The sequence below is a fragment of the Cygnus atratus genome, chromosome 7 (genome assembly GCF_013377495.2).
Source record: "Cygnus atratus isolate AKBS03 ecotype Queensland, Australia chromosome 7, CAtr_DNAZoo_HiC_assembly, whole genome shotgun sequence".
NCBI lineage: Eukaryota > Metazoa > Chordata > Aves > Anseriformes > Anatidae > Cygnus > Cygnus atratus.
In genome coordinates, this window is record NC_066368.1 from 25408782 (window position 1) to 25425875 (window position 17094).

Genomic DNA, 17094 nt, shown 5'->3' on the forward strand with positions numbered 1-17094 from the left:
TTTTTGTTTGTGTTTTTTGTTTGCTTTTGTGTTGTTGTTGCTGTTTTGGGTTGTTTTTTTTGTTTGTTTGTTTAAATCAATGAGGGAAAGAGGACCCAATGGAACTGCTCCTTGTTTTCACTGCGAGAAAGTATCACAGTTAGCTGGCCACCCTGAAACACAAAGAACTGCCCAGGTTGTGTGGGCAGGGTTCAGGTGGGTTTGGGTCATTAGCCTAGCTGTGGTCTTCTTCCCCTGGGCCACAGCTTGCTTGCACCCAGAGGCAATGAAATGGGGCTGGAGTGTCTGCCCTGCCCAGAGCTGGGATTTCCTCCTTAGCACAGCTCAGGAGTCTCCCCTTTCTTTACACCAGATCAGCTCTGTACCTGTCCCATCCGGTGTGCTGCGGACAAAGGTGGGCAGCATTTTCACTTTGGCAGTCTCGTGACTCTTCTTCTTCAGGCCTGCTTCCATCTCCATCCTCATCCTCTTCTTCACCTGCAGCAGCTGCTCGTGAGTGAGCTTGAACTCAGCCAGCGTCTCGTCGATGAGCCGGTGCTGCTCCGACAGCCGGTACGCCACTGCCGTCACCATCGCCGCCCCCTTCCCGCTGCCGCTCTCCGACAGCAGGAACCGCACGTCCGAGTCAGGCACCAGGCGCCGGGTGGTTTTGTGCAAGCGCCGAGCGTACCTGCAGGGAGAGGCTGCACGTCCACCGTCTGCGTTGCCTCCCCCACGGCCCCCCAAAACCTCACTGACTGACTGCAAGGGGAGCAAGGAGCCTCACCAGCCTGAGCTAGCTATGGCCTCCCAAGCATTAAACTGCCAGGGAAGAGCAGCTCTTCCTTACAGCCTCTTTTCCCATAAATTCCTAAGAAAAGTCAGCAAAAAACAGGGCAGAGCACTCAGAGTCTCATCCCCTGAACCTGACCCTAGATGGAAGAAAGCCCCTGGCTCTGGCACTGCTCCAATCCCCTCTGAGGGTCCTCAGCCGTCCTTTAGATGGTGTGGGGAAACGGTTCAGAAATAAAAATTGCCCATGTATGTTATCTTAACACACCCCAGACCTGACCATCTAGAAAAGTTAGTCAAAATAGTATTCCTGGAAACGGTTTTTGCTTCCCAAATGCTATGTTTTTCCTTAATTAATGAAAATGTTTTTTGTTGATTTTTTTTTAATAAAATAGTGGCAAACTGAAAATTAAATGCTACGTGGTTTTGTTCTTTCATAAATTTCCCCATAAACAACACTCAGTCCTCCCTGCCAGCCCCAATACCAAGGCAGAATCATAGAACGGTTTGGGTTGGAAGGGACCTTAAAGACCATCTAATTCCAACCCCCTGCCATGTGCAGGGACCCTTCCTACCAGCCCAGGCTGCCCAAAGCCCCATCCAGCCTGGCCTTGAACGCTGCCTTCTCTACTCCAGGCTGAACTCAACTGACTCAACCAATTCCCTCAGCCTGTATTCACAGGAGAGGTGCTCCAGCACTCTGAGCATCTTTGTGGCCTCCTCAGGACTCATTCTAATACTTCTGTGTCCTTCTTGTGCTGGGAGCCCCAGAGCTGAACGCAGATATGTCCTGTACGCTGTGCTGCTGTTTCCCTTCTATACCTAGAGATAAATCCTACAGCTGAGACTGAAAAGTCATTACTACCAGCTACTATTTACTAAATAAAATTAAAATTAAATAAAGCAACTGCTCCCAAACATCTGCAGGTCCCATCAAAACCAAATCCATGTACACAGATTTGTATTTTGTACCAAGAAAGTCTCCTTCCGAGAGGAGACCCTCTGAAAGAACGTGTACTCAGAGACCACCATAGTTTTCACTGGTATCCAATTACTTCAGGGTTTGGGTTGTTTTGTTGTGTTTTTTTTTTCTGTTGCGTGTGTGTGTGTGTCCTGGTTTCAGGTAGGACAGAGTTAATTTTCCTCCTAGTAGCTGGCAGGGTGCTATGTTTTGGATTAGGATGAGAAGAGCGCTGATAACATGCTGATGTTTTAATTGTTGTAGAGCAATGCTTACACCAAGCCAAGGACTTTTCAGCTTCTCGCTCTGTCCTGCTAGCGAGCAGGCTGGGGGTGCAGCAGGAGCTGGGAGGGGACAGACCCAGGACAGCTGACCCAAACTGGCCAAAGGGGTATTCCATACCATCTGACGTCATGCTGAACAATATATAGGGGTGGCTAGCCGGGGTGGGGGGGCCGGCTGCTCGGGGATAGGCTGGGCATCGGTCAGCGGGTGGTGAGCAATTGCATTGTGCATCACTTTGTACACATTATTACTATTATTATTATTATTATTATTATTATTGTTATTATTTTCCCTGTCTTAATAAACTGTCCTTATCTCAACTCACAGGCTTCACTTTCCCGTTTCTCTCCCCCATCCCGGAGAGGGAGGGGGGAGGGTGAGCGAACGGCTGTGTGGTGTTTGGCTGCCAGCCGGGCTAAACCACAACAGTGTGCTAACAGCAGGAGCCGGGGGACTCACTGTGGATGCATCTTGTAGAGGGAGCCATCGACCCCCACGGTGGTGCGGAGGCGGCCGACCCCCTTGTTGTCCCGCAGCTGGTTGAGGATGGCGCCCAGCGTGGAGGCCACCAGGTTGGCCGAGCGGAAGGACACGATGGTGCAGACGTGCTGGACCGCCACGCAGTCCTCGTGGGACGGCTCCACCCCCAGGCGGGTTAAGATTTCTTTGGCTTTGTTCAAACCTTCTTTGCTCCTACAAAGACAGGGCGGTAAAGGAACTCCTTAGAGGGGGGGAGCTATAAAATGCAGGGTTGAGACACATCCAAGCACGAATGTCCCTGCATGGGGTTTGAGAAAGGGGTTAGAAAGAAAATTTCTTAGAGATCTGGACTGAGAGGCTTTATGAGGTTTAGAACAAAATGCTCTAAATATTCATTCATTCACAGATAGAAATAGCTGTCCATTAAAGCCTGGTGCAAACGTGCCACCTCCAAAATATACCATTTCAGCTACTGTAGCAGCCACACTCTGGCTGGGATTCCTCCATCTGTACTCAGCATCCTGCCTTCTTCACGTTCCTTTCCCACTGGGCAACAGGTTTATCATGTCACCAGAAACCTATCAAACAATAATCACATACACTTCTCTCTCCAACAGAGCACGTTTCAGTTGTGTTAGATGGTAAGATCAAATCTCATACCGAGAGAGGTTCCTGTACCCCAAAAGCACAGGCACAAAGCTTGGGACTGGCCCTGTCCTGCTGTACTGGGGCATCTCCCAGGAGCAGATCCCATGACAGCTCCTTCAGCACACCCCAAGGAAGTCAGCAGTGACTCCTCTAAGCATTTTTACAGACCTGGAGGAATTAAATGCTTTTTAATCACACTGATGCATTAGACTTCAAGCAGCTTCTCCTCTCCAGAGCAGGAAGCACTAGCCCCACAATTCAGCACAGACCCGAGCGTGCAGCTAATCCCGCTCCCAGGTCTCAGTAAATTAAGCTCAGTGTGAAAAACAAAATCCTGAGCAAGGGTTGCCAAAGTGATTTCATCCTAATGGCCCTCTTTTCAGGCTTTTACAGCCTCCCTGACTTTCTGCCTCTTGCACTCAGTTTTCCCACGTTAGCACCCAGGCTGAGAGCAAAGTTTCTGGCAAAACTTACTCGCGTACCGCTCAGTCATTTCCAAGACAAAAACGGAAGGTGTATATCTTGCCATCACTAACTGCACTCCCACACATCTTTTTTTTAAGGATTCTTGCATCTTGCTAGCATCAGCCAGAAATTTGAAGTGGCACAGGAACATGCTCCCTAGCTGTAACCAAAGTGCTCTTTGGGGAATGAGGTGGAATTTCAGGTCAACTTTTGCTCTCAATAACTGAATTCTGAAATTGGAAAGCTGGCCCAATCCCCACAGCATGAACTACCCTAGTGATGTGAATTTTAAAACCGCAGGGGGCAGAGCCAGTAAGTGCTGACCAAAAGGGTGATGACACCGTCAGGAACCAACTGGCACATAGCTCAGAGGTCGCCACGCAGCGCCCAGCACTGCCTACGAGACTGAATGCTCTGCCTTGTCACACTTGTTTTCTTTCTGCCCAGCGATCCCGTGGATACAGCAAGGAGCAACACAAGTATTTGGTAGGAGGCACTAAGCCAATTCACTCCCACGTTTAGCTGCAGGCTAGCAACTTTTAGGTTTTTGCAAGCAGAGTGAGTGGCAGCACAGTGCGTAGCTTGCGGCTGCAGGGACTGGTAGTGTCTCCCAAAGCAGAGGGAAGGAGAAACCTACCACCTCCCAGCTCACAGTAGCTGGTGGCTTGGAGAAGAGGATGCTGGCTGCCTTCCGGGGATCCCCACATGCTGGTTACACACCCCACGGGATGGAGCCAGCTACCTCCAATGCAGCACATTCCTCCACAAAGCAAAAAAACAGTGCTGGAAAATTAACAGGCAGAGTCATTTGGAACCCAGGCAGGGGGGGAGAGAGGTACTCACTTTTCTATGGCAGAAACATGCTTTGTCTCAAACTTCCCTTTGGTGAGAAGCTCAGGGGTGATTCTCCCTTCAAAGAGCAGCCCCTCCTTGGCCATCTTCACCAGGATGAGCCTCACCAGCTCCCCCATGTACAGCCCGCTGACCATCTTCTCAAACCTGCAGGAGAGGGCAGCAGCAGTCACCCAAGGGGTCAGGCAGCACCAAGAGGCAGAGCCCAGCTTTATGCCTGCCCCAGCACAGGTAAAGTCAAGCTTTCTTGAACTGCTGAATTCATAACATAAGTGGAGAAGAGAATGGTACACAAAAGCAGAAAGAGTTAATTTTAATTGCCTGGCTCCAGGAAGGACTACGTTGATAGGTTGTGAACTAAAGCTGATAGAGTAAAAATCAATAGCCCTAACTGGGACTGTGGCAACCTTTCCTCTGAAAAAGGCTGCTAAGGGAGAAATTTTGAAGCAACGAGCAAACCATTTGTGGCCTAACGACTCCAGTCCAAGCTGGGCTGCCTGGTCACCAGACATGGTGCCTGCACAGGGAACAAGCACTCTCCTCCCAGCAGATAGCAAACTGCAGGCAAAATGAGATTCTGCCTGGACCACGCCACCATTCCCTAGCATCAGTGAGAGCAAATATTTCTCCTGAATCATACCACATGTCAGCAAAAGCCAGAGAGCTCATAAATAACCGCCTCACTCACAGCTGCTTCCCAGGATTTAGGGATCCGCGGTCGATCTCTCTGTCGAACTCGGTCCTGATGTCTTCTAGTGAACCGTCATCTCCAAAGGCCCCCCACTCCGTGTTAATGCACATCCTGCCCTCATCCCCTTCCACCAGGTCTATGTGCCGCATCTCCTCCATGTAACAGGCGTTGGTGCCAGTGCCTTTAGGAAAAGGACATGAAAGTGCTAAGCAAACAGGCCAGGCAAAGGGAAAAAAGCCACATGCACGCTGCTGCAGCAGTGTGTGTTACCAATGATCAAGCCAACTTCACAACGCTGGTCATCGAAGCCACAGGTCATCATCGTCCCGACGGTGTCATTCACAACAGCCATGATGTCTGCATCGTAGTCCTGGTGGGGGAACAAAACGTTACTTGTACCACATGGCTGCTCTGCAAAACACTGCTGGTGTTTATCACCGCTTTGCTTATACCCGCCAATTTCCCCAGAACAGGAAACGAATCATTTGTCTGAATACCACAGCTCAACTTTTAAATATCACCTGCTCCATCTGCCACTTCTCTATCCCATAAAGCCAGAGCAGGGAGAGCAGACTTAAGGCACCAGGAAAACCAACAAACGGCTGCAGCATGACTTCTAGAGGGCAAAGACCCGCTCTCACATACCACCCTTAAGTGGGAAAGAGAAGGGGAATGCATGAAGGAGGGAGGAACTATGTAGTTAGAAGATCATGGAGTAATTTCATGCCATTTTTTGGAGATGAATATAGAAAATAGTTCTGAGATAACAAATATCTCACAGAATTCACTTAAAGCATTTTGGTTTATTTCAAATTAAGACTTTAATAACAAGTGCATAAGCAAATACTGCAATTAAATAAGCTATCCAAGTGACAAGCAGCCATTCCTTTCTAGAGTCTTCAGTGTTACTCTGCCTGGTACTAAGCGTGATCACAGTCACTGACTACAGTAATGCTACTTGGTGACAGTAAAACTCAGGCTTATGTAAAAATCCACAGCTACCCAAATTGTGCAGATATTGCTCAGTTTCCAACAAATTTAGATGCTGAGTAATCAACATATCACCTGGCTGGAAGAATCATACAAGCCCAAATTCTTCCCATCTCACGCTCAGTGCCTTCTTATTTGCCTAAATCAGCAACCTGGTCACCTTCATCCTCCATAAAACCAGCAGAGAGAAACTGCAGGGAGCAGCACAGCTCAGTGAGCCTGAAATCCCCCTTCTCTTCTCTCTGCTCCTCTCCTGCTCACGAGTGAGCCAGCTACACAGCTCAGCTGAGCTCCTGGGGAGAGCCCAGACCATCAGAGGCAGTTTCTCAGGAATGGGAGGCGTAGGTATCACTGAATAGCTGTGGCACTGACGGGCAGCACTTTCTCAGTGTTCGGAGGGTGATAAAATTGCTGTAGTTGCAAGCACCAAAGCAGAACGTAGTTTTGTGCTACAAGGAAAATCACAGCTTCCCCACAGCAACCCTGCAATCACTCCATTTCCCCAGCAAAGAGCAAAACACCCCATCTTCACACAAGAAAGCAGATCTGCACCATCACTCACATCCCATGCCCAAGCTGGCGATGTAAATGGTGCTCTCTGGCAAAGAACCTCAAGCTTGCTATGACAGAGTTAAAAAAAAATAAATAATGTACAATTTACCCCACGTTTCTTGATCGCCTTGTTAAGCAGCTTCACAACATCTGCTCCCTCCACTCCACTTGCTTTGAAGCGCTTCGTCCAGGTTATCAGAACACCCTGATAAAAAAAGAGAGCAATACTCAATACATTGCCACTATAAGACAATTTTTTTTTTTTCTTTAAAAACAAGATTTTGTACTCCAACATCATCTTCAGGTCTCTTTTCTTATGTGACCTACCAAAACAAATCTGAAGTGACCGAGTCCTTTATTCTCATTACAGTTAACATGTTTTTCTTTCCTCTTCCTTGCTAGCAAAACACTTTGTTTATATTTTGTATCTTCAGCCCACTCTTATGCCTTCCACTCCTTGACGGCTTTTCTTGGAAAACCATTTAATCCTGTTGGGCCACAGAAATTAGCTCCATTCATAAAAAGCTGAGTGTGCAGGACTGTCTAAAGGGAAGGGACGTGATTTTTGTATGGCCAGGACTTGTCTGTGATGGCCATCCAGCTGCTGCACATTTACTGCCTGGAGTGCCAGTCGGCCAGGCTTGTTTCACTGTGAGATAATGCTTATGAGTTAGGGTAAATGGAAATACTGGAAACGTAGCAAGGGTTAAAATGCTTAAATATGCATGTGGGTACCTGTGCTAAAAGCTAAGTGCCAGGATTCAGTGTAAATTTAACATCTAATTGGCTATGTACTTGTATAAAAGGTCTATATCCAAGGCTTAGACAAAAAGTCTAAATATGACAATAATTTCTATGCTGAAAAGGATGAAGAGAAATAAAAATAAGGCAAGACAACAAGATTTAAAAGTTAAATGAAGAAGAACCTAAGCAAAAAGCAGGTGTGAGACGATTACAGTAAAAAAACTGACATACACCATGGATCAAATAGAAGGGAAACCCTGGTATTGAATTCCTTGTCTGCAAACTCCCATTCATAAAGAACCTGTAAATATCCCAATGTAATGACTACGTCTGATTTTTTTTCTATTCAGATGATGCCTAGCTCATTCAGAACATTCAGTAAATAAGTCAGTGATATTGAAATAAAGATAAGAGCATTGGCAGCAGTCAACAGGAGAGAAAGGACGACTGGGATCAGCTCAGCTTTTCATACCCACCACATTATTCACACCCATCACAACAGGAGTCTGAGAAGCTAAAAACCAGAGAAGTTGAGGCCTGTAGGCACAAGCAGCTGTTGCCCAGGTGTATGTTTGTCCATATCTCAGCTTAAAAATCAACCATTTGTCCTGTGAGTGCTCACCCTCTGGGTCGGGAGAGTCCTTAGCCCCAGAGCTACCTGGAAAAAAAATCTAGTCCACAGAACCCAGAAAACCATCAAGCTCCTAAAATATCATGAAAACTCTCAGAAAACTTTCTTATCGTAGGACACCCTTGTCTGTCTCTCTTTCCATCTCCGCTCTACCACCACTTTTCTCTGAGTCTCTTTGGGTGTCCCCAGCCCATCCACGTGCTCCCCTCCACCCCTGCACCACAGGAGCCTTAGTTCATCCATTTCATGCAGCTGAACAAGGGTAACTCACCTTCACACCTACGTCCCCAGCACGGCTCTGCTGGGGTCTTCCCACACCCCACAGCCTGATTGCAAAGCTGCACCAAAATGAACTCATCTCTTCTGAACTAATGCAGGAAAAGGCCCTTCTTTGCTCTGAACCACATTCAAACCCCAAGCTAATAAGCACCCTTGGCTTCAGCTTTCAGCATTGCTCAAGACGTATGAAATGCAATAAAAACCATTGCCTCACCTGGCCCTGCTCAGCACAACACTTGGGAGCTGTTGCAGCAGGCTACCTAGAACCCCAGCAGCCAGAAAAGCAGGTAATGCTTTAACTGCACCACCTCTTAGGGCTTAGTGTGGGTTTAACTTCCCTGCATGAATTTGCCTCCCCATTGCCATAGCAATGCTGTCCCAGCGGGCTGCTGAGTCACTGGTGCTGAAATGAGCAAAAGAAGGGAAATATTGGGGCACCCTTGTCACAGGAGCCGCGTCAGTGGTTCCATACCATGCTGGTTATTTGCATGCCTTTGTAAAGGAGTTGCTTCCAGGTGTGCTATCCAATTCCTCTTTGCGCTGAGCACCCGGCTGTTGGCACGGCTCAGCACCACTGCTTGCGAGGAAGACCCTGATCTGGACGAGTGTCCACATTCGGGAAGTTCAGCAAAGTTTGGGCAAATGCTGCTGGACCGGGTCCTTCCCAGTTATACTCCATGGAGAGGAGAAAAAGGCTGCACAGAAGCCAGGCAAAATTGCTGCTGTGTTTACATGGTAAACCATAATACCGGAGAGGTCACGCAGAGGCAGCACAAAACATCAGCTGGCGCTTTGTCATCTGTTAATCAGCTCTTTCAAACAGAAACGTAAATACAAACAGCAAGCCTCACAGTGAAATGAGACCTGTCTGGGACGCTGCTTTTATAGCTGTGAGTTAATAACATGGTGGCTCTTCTGCATAGTAAGAAAATCGTGAAATCTTCTTACCTCATCTAGCTTGGATTGTCGGCACGGGAAAGAGAACGTAAACCCAACAGGTAACTTCTTGTCTTTGATTTGTTGTTTCTCCATAAAGTCTCCCAGGCATTCAGCAACATGATCAAAAAGCTGTAAGAAAGGGAAGAGGATAAAACCATCATTAGAGTACAGTCTGGGGGAGAAAAGATTTCAAACTGCATATGAAAACCATACGGGATGGTGAGAAAGGGGAAAATATCTGCTCCAGGTTTTTAAGGAGATTTTAATCACAGACATATGAAAATCAGTCACTGTATGTTAACATCTTAATAACCAATAAATTATGAAATATGATGTCATTTTATGCACCTAACTCTGCATTGCATCTTTTAGATCCACATCAAAATGCTCTTCCTCAAACAAGCAGCACACAGCTCTCCAGCCTGCCATAACACTTCTACTTAACATTTGATGAGAATCTTTTAACCTTTCCATAACAGGAAGGACTATCTTAAAAGAACATTTGGGATCTGGTCCCATTTGAGGCTGAGCGCTTTTACAGTGATGCAGAGAAGATCAATACTTGCTTCACTCAAGCACTGCTGACACCAGAGAGGTCAGCAGTTGCAAGAGCCACCCAGAAGGACATCACCTCTCAAATCTATTCCTAAAGCACACAGCAAACAAATAAAATGGAAACCTGGGGGATTTGTCTAAATGCTCTGAGAAACAACCCCAAATGGGAGCATTTTCTGTCTTACCTAAGATGCTGAAGCCTGCAGGCAGCCAGTGCCAGGCTGCGGGTACCGATTCCCACCCAGCAGCCCTTCGTGGCCCTGTCGGACAGGCCAGGGAGCACGTGGCCCCAAAAGGGAGGGATGCCTTTCACACCAAGCTACTTGGGCAACCCCTCGGGTGGGTTGCAACACTCAAAGCCAAAATCAAGCCCTGGCAATAAAAGCAACAAAAATACACATCTGTATCCACCTATAACAAAAAGCCATATGTGAACTGACCTGCACCCCAAATAGGTACCGAGCCTACTAACAAGTTGCCCCCTGCCCCAGAAGATAACTTCACTTTTTGTTTGACTCCTTGCAAACATTAAATAATTACATAATACTTAAAAATAAAAATCTATCTGCAGTGTTGGCAGGCCAAGGCCATGAAAACTGCCCAGAAGACTGGGGATAACTGGAAGGGAGTACAGAAAGATATCTGTTGGTTACAATTAGCCTTTGCAGCTTCATTAAGAATAATTTAGAGTCTCAGAGATAAGGCAGAGCACTACAGACAATTACAAAAATGACGAGGAATATTTTGCTGTTTGAAGCAGGTCAAGAAGTCCTGTGTGTAACGTGACAATTTAACAAATACCTTTAACTAATTCCTACTCTGAGATCGAATTGAATTAAGCAAAAGCACGGTGGTTTCCCAGGAAAATGTTGCCATTCATTGTTCCGGGCAGATCAAGGCCACTTCCCGGAGCACACGCAGTGCAGCAGCATGGAAAGCAACGCACACTGCGCTGCTGCAACATGATTTTCAGCTGTCCCAACGATGGAGAGAGGAAGAGGAGTTACAAAAATAACTACGGCGAAATAAAACACCACAACTTCTCCAGGAGGAACACAAAAATAACGAGAGGGTACGTCTCTATAATGTTTTCCATTTGAATGTATCTTGCTACGTAGTGAACCTTATTAAACTCCCAGCTGCTACCAGGATTACAGATGATAACCAGGGACCAACTGCAATCCCCTTAGGAATTCGGAGAGCAGGAAACAGCAACATTGACTGAGGACATTGCTGCACAATCCCTCCCTTACGCAACAAACCACAACCACACAGAGACAGGGCCTGCTTTTCAATTCCGACCACGAAAGATCCCTCAGCGATCCCAAATCACTCACTAAAGTCCATACACTTGCTGGCATTTGCCTGTCGAAAACTCCCCTCCGCGGGTTAGCGCACAGCAAGCAGCACACAGCGACTCGTGCACCGTGCACGGGGAATGCCAGTTACCCATTAGCCACGTTCCTCATGTTACGGTAGCTGGGTCTAGTCAGTAATGTCTGGGCTGGCTGTGCTACTGCTTTCAATGAAGCACAGAAGAAAGGCATTGCTCAAAAGGAGGGGAAAAAAGGAAAAAAGGAGAGAGGCATTTTGATTTTGCTGCTGTCAAGTATAGTATGGTTTTTGCCAAGAAGACTCAAAGATGAGTGTGTATGTTCCTGTGCCCACCTTAACACCCAAACCTCACAAACAGGGGACAGCAGAAGCACCATTACGAGGTCCTGCGGAAGACATGAAGCAACACAACCGCCAGACACTGAGCAATACACTATCAGGCTTCATTGCTTCCTCTGGCCCTGGCATTGCCTGCTCAGGTTGGGCTCCAAGAAGTTTCCACAAGGATGCATTGGGCTGGCAGCCAGCAGACTTTGGCAAGCAGCTGAAGATTGGAGCTGAGGCTCAGCCTCCTGAATAGGGAAGACTTTAAGGAGCGAGGAGACCATGGCTTCAGATCAGAACAGCCACAAATCCAAACCCTACCTCCAGCACTGGCAGAACACAAAAAGCTGAAATCAAGCCTCCCGTTTGCTGCGTTGACACAAAAGAAAGGATTCTTACAAGTTTTAGACCTGCTATTACACTGTGGAAGTCAACGAGAGTTTTGCCCTTGACTTTGACAGGGAACTGTCTTTGACCAGCAAAGGTGTCAGCCTGCACCTGACAGGTGAGGGAAAATCAAAGTGTGAATGCAATGAAGTAGAAAATATCAAAATGAACTGTGCCATTGAGGCATGAGGCCATAAATCGCAATCCCTTCCATAAGCTGATTACATATTAGGCTTTAAGAGTATAATTCAGTGAAGTTAATGACACAGCCTGCTGAGAAACATATTAGTAGCCTACCCTGTGCAGGCAGTTCAGTCCAGTCCAAGTATTCCACTAATCTGGCTCAGAGATTTTGCAGTACCTCAGCCACAGGCATAAGCATCAAATCACCACCTGCCTGTGCTCCTCCTGGGCATCTGCCATGTTTTCCAGTGAAGTCTAACATTGAGCGTTTTAGTTGAGGTTGCATATTGTCACAGGACAGCTTCAGACCTGGAAGCAGTTCTGATGATGTTCATCTCTTTTTTTTTTCCTTTTACTTAAATACTGGGAGCGACTGTCCACCAAGGGTCACTAGAAACCTTCCTTGCTTCCCTTCCCGTTCAAAAGCCATGAAAAAAGCTATCAGCCTGAGCTCCAGGCTGCTGGTTCCCGACAGCCAAATGGCCTTGGGATATTTAAAAATTAAAATACCAACACAACAACACCCGGGAAAGAATGCAGACATGATGTCTCCTCTCCCAGCTTCTCCTTAGTGTCCTTATCACCTCTCCATCACGTCTCACCCTAAATCAGCCTGCGTGCACTGCCTGGGGCAGACGCTTGCCTCCTGGGTGTGCATGCAGCCCTGCTGTTTGCTGGCCTCCAGCCTCTGACCCCCCCCTTCATGGAGGGGCAGCCCCAGGCTCCAAACTTGCCTCCTTGGCAGCCCACCTGACTTCTCTGCTTCCAGCAGTAACAAGCAGTGCAGCTTAGCTCCCCTCCAAAATCTTTCCATGGGAAAGCTGCTGCATGACCTGTCACAAAGCAATAATACTAGGAAAAGTCTTTACAAGAAAGGCATTTTATTGCTGCAGCTCAGATATTCCAGCAATGCTTCTTACAAGCCACGAATGCCATCTCAAACGCACCTTTACAAAGGTAGCAGCACTTACTAGATACATACCTTAAGGATGTTGAGGTGACTACAGAAAATATATTAAGGATAGAAATGCTGTTTATTTTTTATTATTTATTATTCTTTTGAAACAAGCTTAAGTTTTCTGCAAGTCTCTCGTTATACTTTTAAACAGCATCTTATTCTAGTAAAAAGTGTAAAAACCATGCTTTTTCCAACTATGAAATTACCTATTGTATTACACTGAAACAGAGACAAAACTACCCGTAAAATATTCACTATAATCTGCTTCCTGATTATAAAAAGAAAATATATTCTTCCAACTAACACAACTTGAAAACCAAGCAAATGGATTCAAATATTTTCTACTCTTGGAACATAAAGGACCAAAAAAAAACACAAAAAAACCCCACATCATTTCTTCAGCAGAAATTAAGTTGAAGTTGTCCCAAAATATCTTACCAGCTTCCTGTAATGTTTCTAATGTACTTGTACCTTTCATGAATGCTGAGTTGCTTAGACTGCCAGGACAGGTATTTGGTTGTCAGGGGGTTTTCTGTCCCCCATCTAGTGTTAAAACCGCAGGGCTGGTCTGGCTATCTGCTTACAAAGGCCAAGTTGTTTTCCTGCTCTCCATTCCTGTCTCCAGAAAGCAAGTTTACTATAAAAGCCAAAATTCTTATTTCTAGGCCAGTGTTCTCCTAACCAAGGCAGAAGTCTCCCACACAGTGACAGCAGAGCTGCAGCACCCAAGAATGCCCTGTTACTTATTTATCCTCAGTATTGACAAAGATCTGTAGCGGGGTCCATGCGTGCTATAGGTACAACTGTTAAGACGATAAGGTCAATCTTGTGCCCTTTTTCTAAAACAGCAATGTGAAAGCAGCTGATCTTTTGAGAGACGTCATAAGGAGGAGGCACTTACCCGTGTCCCGCTGCCATGCATGATATCTTCAGGCGTGTTATAGATTTCGCTTTCCATTTGTACTGTCTGCTTTTTCTCATGCGACACTTTCACCCGCAGAATGCGAAAGTAAGAACCACCGAGATCCAGAGCAATGAAATCTCCTTTCTCTATGTGGAAGACAAGACACAAGCAATTAAAATGTGTAGGCAACATACATTTGTGAGAAAATAAGCTCTAAGAAGTACAATGCACAGGCAAATGCATGATGCTTATAGCAAGCAAGTTCTCAGCTGCAGGGCATCCACATGAAGTCCTGCACCACTGAAGGAGTTATTCGGAATCTGTTAGCCCTTGCAAGCTCCTGAATACGTCCCCAGGAGCCAGGGAAAAAGTTAGGATACCTGCATCTCCCTCTGTAGTGGAAAGGAATTTGGATTTAAAAGGTCTGGAGCCAAATCCACTGTCCCCCCTCTGTCACAGACTTCAGTGTGTAATTCAGGTGACAGATGTGTGGGCCAGCTACCTGAGAAATGGCACTCGGTACCCCTGGAGAGCAAGGCAAACAGATTTAACTGAACCACCTCTGCTATCTTGTCTTATCAAAGAGGGAGCAAACAAAGACAGCAATCACTGAAGTCTGTGAAAAGATAATATTTAGGAAAGCAGTGTGCACACCTTATCACACAGCCTTGTACATTCCTGCTGCAGTTAATCACTGAGGCTCTTTGCAAGCATTTGCCTCTGCACACAACATCCCCAGGCTCACTCAGAAGTGAAGCACAGGCACACAGTGCTTTCTCATCCCAATTTCCTCACCAATTTGCACTTTTCTGCAGAGCCAGAATCGCCCTGCACTGCAGGCAGGTTGAGCTGTGTCCCCCGCTTCCTGCACCACTGCTGCATGTTGCCAGTCCCATACCATACACATAGCCCTTTGGGCTCTTTTTCATTCCTGTTCCAACTTTAAGCTGTGACTATATGAAGGCCATTCCCAGCATCATCAGTTTTCCATTTCTAACTAAATGCAGTGTGGAAAAACCTCTAGCAGTACCTGTTGACATACCGTGTCACCTCAAACTTCAGCTCAGCTCCCGGAGCCTTCTGAGGCCATGCTGCCACCAATAAATCGGGTACGCACCTTACCCACGAGGATTTCCTAATGCAGATTTGCCCCTGAGATTACCATGCCCAACCTCAGGCCCAAACTCCTGAAGCCTGACTCAGTGACCTCCTCACTGCCCCATGCACCTCCAGGATCCCCATCCCGCTCCGCACAGCTGAGGAGCTGGAGGGGGTGTCCCTCAGGGCAGGACCTCGAACAGGAACAGCCAAAACAGAGGCAAACACTCTGCAAAAGTCTTTGTGGTTTTCCAGTGCTGCAGTGTAATACAGCAAACAAAGCACCAGCGAGGGAGAAACTACGAAGAACAACAGCCTGCATACAGAAAATGTAACAAGAAGACAGTGGGAGCCCACAACTCCTACCAAGCTTTGTAATTTTACAATGCAACCTTTTCTTTGTGCTGCTTAAGACAGGGGCAAACTCAGAGGTCCCAACCTAAGATCACACAGAGCTTGTCTACCTGTTTCTTAGCTTTAAATACTGCTTAGCTCCAGTATAAATGTCATGTCAAACATGTATGCAGCCAAACTGCAGACGCTGTTCCCTCATTGGATTTTGCATAACGAATTCAGCTCCTCAGCCTTCACTGGGACAGGGCTGGAAGAAAAGCATTTAGCACAAGTACCTCATTAAGCCGAATACCTGAATACGCGTTCTCATCCTGGAGTATCATTTGTCCAATGTAAACCATTACCTTCGATGAATAATGAAAAATCAACACTGGACCAGATGGCCCTTCTTCAAGCCTAAATGCCCCTCAGTAGTACTTCAAACAAAGACTGCACTTCAGAAATATCTCCCTGGCAGGAAACTAACAGATTAGCGCGTCTGATTTCCAGTGCAGTCAAGCTCATTACAAGGTAAAATTTAGCAAGGAGTTATCCTTCTGCATCAAAAAGAAACAGCAATTTTAAACGAAATGTAAAGCTTCCTGTATGCAAAGTAACAGTTTTCTTTCCAAGTATTTTGGGAGCAGTATTTAATCTATACTTTATAAGACAAAGATACAATCAAAACTGCTGTAAATTAATTTAGGCAGATCCTTTGGAAGCGTTTTGAAATAGCTTCAGATATTGTTCAAGGCACTCTGGACAAAACCTCGTGGCTTTCATAGACTAAACTCCTCTGAATGAAGCAAAAAGCCCTGCCAACAACAACATCTCCACAGTCGCAAAAAATTATTACTCAAAGGCTCCTTGTTAATGGAGTACGCGAGCACAGATCGAAACCAAACAAGAGCATTTTGTCTGACCAGCCAGCTCTCAGAAAAACGATCACACTCGAAGGGAAGGGCTTAAGAGGCAGAAATCAGAGAGGGGCCAGAGAAAAGGATGGGGTTTCAGCCCTGGGTGTTTACGGAGGGAGAGCTGAAGGAAGAAATTGTGGTCAGCCAAGAGCCACCCTGGGCACTGCAGCACAGACACATCCAGAGCCCGCCCGGAGCCTTTGGAGGCAGAGGGATTGGGACGGAGACGCTGCGCCTGCCTTGACGTGGCCAGCACGAGCAGGTGAGTCAGGGAAAGCAACACCATGACACCGCCCACAGCAAATATTCCTCCTCAGTGGGGTCAGAACGTGCCTTTCCCAGGAAAATAACGCAATGCTTCTACTTGTGCTTCCAACAGCTAGCCAAGGAGACGCTCACAACCTGTGTACACAGACGACAAGCCAGTCATACAGAGATCATCCGGGGCAAACCACTGCCTTGCCCTAACTCCGCGCTGCAAACACAGCGAGCCTGTCCCTGCGAGGCTGGTGGTGGCCAAACGGGCACGGAACCAAGAGCTGAGCTCCCTGCGCACAACGCAGGGTGACTTTTTTCAGTAGGTGTGTGGTACGTGATCTGAAAGGAAAGCAGTTAACATGCTCGGCTGGGGCTGCCCACTGCTCTGGTCCATGCCTGGTCCCAGCAGCGTTAGTGAGCGATCTCTCACACCGCTCCTACCCAGGCACACATCTCCTTTCCTCGTGCCATATCTCCAAATCTCCCCAGTTTGTACCACGGAACAGCCTGCAAAATTATGCGACTCACTGCAAGCAGCTCTGATTTTCTAACCT

The 17094-nt window shown here is 46.9% G+C and overlaps 1 protein-coding gene across 1 annotated transcript in view; it reads right to left on the minus strand.

Moving 5' to 3' along the window:
* Positions 1-17094, minus strand: part of LOC118246683 (hexokinase-1) — a 35917-nt gene that overhangs the window by 10959 nt on the left and 7864 nt on the right. The window contains exons 3-10 of the mRNA XM_035544016.2: positions 13932-14080; positions 9298-9417; positions 6805-6900; positions 5424-5523; positions 5151-5334; positions 4454-4609; positions 2477-2710; positions 366-670 (exon numbers count right to left, since the gene is read on the minus strand). Of these exons, the coding sequence (XP_035399909.1) occupies positions 366-670; positions 2477-2710; positions 4454-4609; positions 5151-5334; positions 5424-5523; positions 6805-6900; positions 9298-9417; positions 13932-14080 (1344 nt within the window). The remainder of the gene's footprint in view (positions 1-365; positions 671-2476; positions 2711-4453; positions 4610-5150; positions 5335-5423; positions 5524-6804; positions 6901-9297; positions 9418-13931; positions 14081-17094) is intronic.